The sequence below is a fragment of the Alligator sinensis genome, unplaced genomic scaffold (assembly GCF_000455745.1).
Source record: "Alligator sinensis unplaced genomic scaffold, ASM45574v1 scaffold755_2, whole genome shotgun sequence".
In the NCBI taxonomy this organism is placed as follows: Eukaryota; Metazoa; Chordata; order Crocodylia; family Alligatoridae; genus Alligator; species Alligator sinensis.
Window position 1 is genome coordinate 2,328,847 of NW_005841883.1, and position 6,486 is coordinate 2,335,332.

The window sequence follows — 6,486 nt, forward strand, 5'->3', positions numbered from 1 at the left end:
GCTTGGGGCGTGGTATTAGGGGCTGGTAGGAGCCACGCGCAGCCCATAAGGCTAGGGTGCCTGGGAAGCACCCATCATACCGGGAGACCACATGAGTCTGGGAGAACTGTGGGGACAGAGGTCCCGAGTAGCCTTGCCCAGGGAGTCATAGGCAGCCTCCCAACCTTATATTTACCAGCAAGACGTGGCGGGCGAGAATAAGAGGGTGTCTTGGGCCGGCCTTGACACGGAGCGAGGGACCTCGAGATCATGGCCCTCCTAAGGGACCCCGCTGTGACACCTACATATTCATGGCTATTATTATGTCTCATAAAATCTCTATGACAGCAATTCTCATGGGGATCCAGTTCTTCCTGCACGTCCTGATACAACTCCGTAACTGAGAAACAAATTTCATCGGCGTACACTTACTTTTTGTGCCATAACTATTAAAGAAAATATTAAATAAGATTGTTCCCAAGACTAATCCTTGAGGAACTCCACTAATAATTTATCAAAATATAGTTTAAAGTAGCATCACCTATTGTTTGCTTGGGGGTTGTTTGGTGAAGAAATTAGTTGGCTATCCTATCCAGAAATATCTGAACCTTCTATTTTAGTAGCATTTGTTCTCCATTGTATTCAGTTCAAAACCACAGACATTCATAAATTCCATTAAACATTATTTTGTGGGATGATATTTCCCATACTTGGCAACATTCCAGATTGGAATCCTTTTGGAAAGAGTTAACCAAGATTAGTATTTGGATTAAATGAAAATAGTAAAACAAGATTATGTTTAAAATTATATAATGTTACAAAGCAGGTAAATGATAACTTGGATTTGTATATTCTAACTATCTTGTCACTTCCTATATATGTCTCTCAGTTGTACTCATAATCTTTAAGAAAATGAAACTTGATTATTTTTTTTAAGGAATTTGATTTAGGACTGTGGTAGGCCGCAACATGCCAAAAAAGGGTTTGGGAAAAGTGAGCGTCCTAGACGGTTGTTATGCCACCTGCCCTATCTCTGATACTCCCTGGGTGTCTGCATGTGCATGAATGCACTTTTCTTAATGCGCCTTAGATTTAGTAGCTCTAATGTGATGTACTAAATACATGCACATTAAGCTGCCCCACGGCTCAGTAGCGAAAGTGTACACTGTTGTAATGTGCAGTAAAATAGGCTATTGTGCATTAAAACGCATATCTAGACGTGCCCCTTATGTTTGATTTGCCTCAAAATTCCACAAAAGTAATCAGACACTTAAAAATTTAAATGTAAAGCAGTACGTGACACATACAAGAATACAACAAAAGAAATATACTACTTAAATTTGTATGTTTTGTAAAGAGATTGATAATATATTAGATAGCTTGAACATCCAAGACTATTTTATACGTCTACCTTGGAATGAAAAGTGACACATGAATTTTAGATATTTTGGTTTGATTTGTTTTGGAAATAGGTCTTCTAGTGAAAAACTGGCTTTGACACTTATTATGGAGGAACTAGCATCCTTCTGCTATAAGAACTGTGCAAGTGGATTTCATAAAGTATTCTAATTACAATACTTTGTAGTCTGCTAATTTGTTTCAATGATTGATTTTGATAAATTAGTAATAGAATAGCCTGCTGTTGTCCATTATCTTCACTGATTTGCTCATTGTGCTGCTTTCTTTTGTGTTATCCCACTCATTTTACTGGAAGATTTGAGTATCTTCTAAATTCATCTAGTCATTCTTTTACAGTTCTAATTATCTATTTTAATATCAATGTTTTTCTTTTGTAGTTGAAACAGCCTGAACCAGAACTTCAGAAGACTATTAAACGTTCCATGTTTCTCCGGATTCCACCACTGAAAGACAGAAGGGATCGTCAAAGGTTCTTGGGAATTATATGTTAAGGATCTTCTCAAAATTCTTTTAGCTCTTGACATGAGTTGCTAGCTAAAATTCAGAACCTTCCAAGTTATTCCAATGAAAAGAAATTGGTGATGGAGTCATGTTTCTTTGATGCAATTCTGTTATTTCGAAAAAACAAAAACAAGAGAAAGACTAAGAAAAGTGTAGGTCCCTTACTGATTGCAGAAGACAATTTAGCAACAAATGAGGCAGTGAACACTGAAGTATTAATTACCTTTTTTTATTTCACTATTCATAAATAAGGTCCAGATACAAGATGATAAGTGCAGGTGGCAGCAAGGATAGGGGAGGAGATGTGCAGGCTACTGTAGTGGAAGAATAGGTTAGGGATTACTTAGAGAAGTTGGATGTTTTCATGTCAGTAGAGCCATACAAGGTGCACCTTAGAGTACTAAAGGAATTGGCTGAGGTAAGTCCAGAATGACTGCCTATCTTATTTGAAAACCTGTGGAGGACAGAAGGGGTTTTGGATGACAGGAAGAGGGCAAATATAGTGCCCATTTTTAAGAAAGGGAAGAAAGAAGATGTGGCCTGAGTACCAAAATCATAAGCAAGAAGATGTGGTACTCAGGCCATAGTATTCAGCAGTGATCTTCATGGCCTTCTGAATTATTAGGTAAGCAAGGTGGCAGAAATAGAACTGGTTATCATAATTGAAATAGATTAAATGAGAAGGATGGTAGAATATTTATCATTGGAAGTTTTTAAGAACAGGTTAGAAAACAGACCTTGGGAATGGTTTAGGTATAGCTGATCTTACTTTGGGTTTAGGGAATGAAAATAGATAACTTCTTGAAGTCACTTCCAGTCCTAATTTCTATGATTTTATGATTTCTGATACCATGTAACAAGTTCCAAGAGACACATAATCATGTAATCATAGTCAGTACCAAAAAATGTGAAACATCTAGTATTGTTTTTTGCCTTTTCCCTCTCTTGGTAGCCACCCTTTGACACATGTGAGAGTGGAAAAGGGGGCAAAGAATACAAATTGTTACATAAATCCGCAATGTGGCTCCTACTTTTAATCGGTGCTTCCTCGGGAGTGGCGTGGTTCTCCTGCCGGGGGATCGGGTTGACCTGGTGTCCGATGTGGAACTTAGAAAAATTTTGCTCTGCTGTGTTGCGAGCAGTTGATGTGGGCCCGCCAGCGCGGCCCGGAAGTCCGTTTGGGGTTGTTCAAACGGGTGTTGCCCGACCGTTCGATCCAGGAAGGTGGACACTTTTGGTGGTTGCCCCGGGCGGCTGGGCCGGGTGCCACATCTACAAAATTTTGAGGAAACGTCTGCGGAGATTTTCAGGGACACATTTTTCAGGACCCTAGGTGCCCATCTTTGGTTCCAGAAAGGCGGTGAGAGAAACCTCCAGGGCAGACCCCACAAAAAATCTTAAATCCTTCATAGCTCTAAAGGAATCGGAACTCATGGTAGAGGTGATCTCTTTTATTAGACTAACTAGATTTTTGCCAAAAAAAATCTTTAATTACAAGCTTTTGGGCACAACTCCCCTTTTTCAGGCATAGGAGAAGAGACTGTAAAAGTTCTTCCAGGTAGAAATGACAGTTCAACAACATTGAGGTAAACAAATATCAAATTTTTTATCAATATTTTAGCCAATTTTTTTTTTTAATGAAATCTTCATAATTTTACAAGGAAGAAGCAAGTTTTATCACCTGAAACCTGAGACCCGCCTAAGCCTAGCTTATCTGCTTACCTCCTCACACCTCACTTAAATCTTCACAACCTTGTGGCACCTATCAAAAGACCTGGCTGCACCCAAGGGTTCCCTGGCACCCTGGTTGAGAACCACTGGACTAGTCTTTTTAGTCCAAAATGGAACTCTGACAAATGGAATGTTATATTAATTTGTAAAATAATTTCTGTGTTAGCCAAGAGAGAACTTGAGAAATTTCAGCCTCAAGTTTTTTTTTTCAGAAAGTGGTAGGTGCATAGCCTTCCCAGAATGTTCTTAACTGTACATGTAACTTTGGTTTAGAACTCAAGAGCATTCACTTTGGAATAGTCTTTTGTCATTGTGAGAGGAGAGGCTTTTCCCCTTTATCCAAAAATTCTTAATATGTAAGGTCTGTGGAAATAATAAGCATAGAAACCATTTATTTTTCTGTGAAAGATTATTCACGCATTCTCTTTCTTCATCTAACTAATTTTCTTTCACTGAGGATTTTGATTCTTGTGTTTCTTTTGTCCTTTTTGGTGGTAGTGTCATCGCAGCACAGTTCCTGGGATATCCAGCATTCTCATCTCCAGATCAGTGTGTGGCAGACGGAACTGTTGAGAGAGAAATTTCTTCACCTGGTGTATCCTCAAAGGGCTTAGGCATACTTCAGAATGGTCTGAAAAAGATTCCACCTCGAAACAGGCAAGCAATAATATGCACTAATATGTACAGAATAGAAAACAAATACTTCTTTAATTAACCTCATGTTTGTAAAGAAAGAGCCTGAATAGGAGGCCATGGGTAGGAGAATTAATTCTGATGCTTACCACATGGCCTTCATATTGGCTTAGTTTATGTCATTTGGAAAGGTGATTTAGCTGCATTGGCAGAAAGACTCCCCTTGATTTAAGATGTATCTCCACTAGGAGATGTTGCTGACAGCGATATGTTACACAGAAGTAGTGGCAGAGATTCTTATAATGTAGACAAGCTTTTAGGTGTAATTGTTTTCACCTTTCTGCTTGATAGCCAAATGGAAGGATACCCTGAAGCAGTGGTCAGCAACCCACGACCCACAGGCTGAATCTGGCTTGTGGGGAGATTTTATTTATCCCACTAAGCTTGTTTGCCCAAGAATGCACTATCTAGCAGCTGCCTCCATCAACTGCTACCTCCTGCCTGCCATCTCTATCAACTGCTGTTTTTGCCTGTGGAAAACAGAGCGGTGTTAACTTGACCTACTGTTGTTGAAAGGTTGCCAACCCTTGCCCTAGAGACTTGATTGTTATTGGTCCCACCATTAAAATCAATGGACTGGCAAGGAAAACTGCATTTTAGTGATGCATATGTATTGAATCTGGAGTTCCTTATGTTTAAATTGTAGAACATTAACCAAGCTCCAAAGTTCAACTTTCCACAGTAAGGATAAAAACTAACATTGCATTTGAAGTGGTTCTAATTGATCCAAGTCAAAACCTGGGAGCAGTATAGGCCTCTTCACACATACTTTGTCCCTGGAATGAATGGCAGTTAACTTGAATCATCAGCAATTGTCCCAGGGAAAGGTGTTATCTCACATACTTCAAGTACTTAAAATGGGACAATGGGCTTGTAATGGTGCTGTTACAGGCTACCTTTAAAACATTTAAAATCTGGAATGTTATGTCCTCATAAAGTTAGAACAGTTTCATAGTAGTCACAGGTTATGGTTTAATGCTGTCTCAGACCTGTGTTGTCCCCAAAGGACAGTGAGTTCGTGCCCGGTGCGCTTGTGCCAATAAACACACAGGGGTGAAGGATCCAACTTAAACTTTATTTCTGCGCAGAAAGTGGTGCTTGGCAATCGTTCGCAAAGCAAGCACACCCACCCCAGTGGGCGTCTGCCTTATATAGCTACGTAACAGGTTAAACTTGCTGATGTGATGAAATGTGTAGCAAGCCCAGCAAGTAACCCCCCTTCCAGCTCCCCCCCAGCATCCCCCTTCCAGCTCCAGAACTTTGTTGATACAGCTTTTCCTTTAGCAAGGCCAGCAATTAAACAACTAAGCAACAAGCGATCTCCCCCAGCCTAAACAACCTACTCTATGCCCTTGGTTAGATAAAATACTTTTTCAAAACATACAAAGCTGTTCCTGAAGTAGAAAATGCATAGTAAAAGTTCAGGGGATCTCTGCTGGACATGGCTTCCAGCCCTACCTCTGTCCCTAGGGGTTTAGCCAGGTGCCCCTGAAACAAGGGGTGCTTATCACCTGCACAACTGTGACTTGCCACTAGAGGGCCTGGCAATGTGGACAGGAGCCAGGACTCTACTCCTCCTCAGTGGTGGAAGAGGGGAGGGGAGGGTGGCAGAGGTGGAGAAACGAGCACGGAGTCTGTGCTTTCCTTCCCTATGCAACAGTAGGAGCGGAGACAGAGACAAGGATGGGAGTGAAATCTTGAAAAGCTGTTTCATAGATTCATAGATTTCATAGACACTAGGGCTGGAAGGGACCTCGGAAGATCATTGAGTCCAGCCCCCTGCCCAAAGGGCAGGAAGTCAGCTGAGGTCATAGGATCCCAGCAAGATAAGTAACCAGTTTGCTCTTGAAGGTGTTCAATGTAGGCGTTTGAACCACCTCCGGTGGCAGGCTGTTCCAGACCTTGGGGGCTCGGACAGTAAAGAAATTCTTCCTTATGTCTAGCCTGAAACGGTCTTGTAGTAGTTTATGACCATTCGACCTAGTCGTCATCCCTTGGGACGCTCTGGTGAACAAACGTTCCCCCAGATACTGGTGGTCACCCCCGATAAACTCTAGGTGGCCATCAGATCACCCCTGAGCCTGCGCTTTTCCAGGCTAAAGAGCCCCATGGCTCTCAGCCTGTCATCGTAGGGTCTGCTGCCCTGACCTCTGATCATGCGCG

At 41.4% G+C, this 6,486-nt stretch overlaps 1 protein-coding gene across 6 annotated transcripts in view; it reads left to right on the forward strand.

Moving 5' to 3' along the window:
* C2CD6 (C2 calcium dependent domain containing 6) overlaps nt 1-6,486 on the forward strand; it is an 80,010-nt gene that overhangs the window by 32,243 nt on the left and 41,281 nt on the right. For all 6 annotated transcript variants that reach the window (XM_025196702.1, XM_014516904.2, XM_025196704.1 and 3 more), the window contains 2 exons: nt 1,776-1,867; nt 4,129-4,287. In XM_025196702.1, the coding sequence (XP_025052487.1) occupies nt 1,776-1,867; nt 4,129-4,287 (251 nt within the window). The remainder of the gene's footprint in view (nt 1-1,775; nt 1,868-4,128; nt 4,288-6,486) is intronic.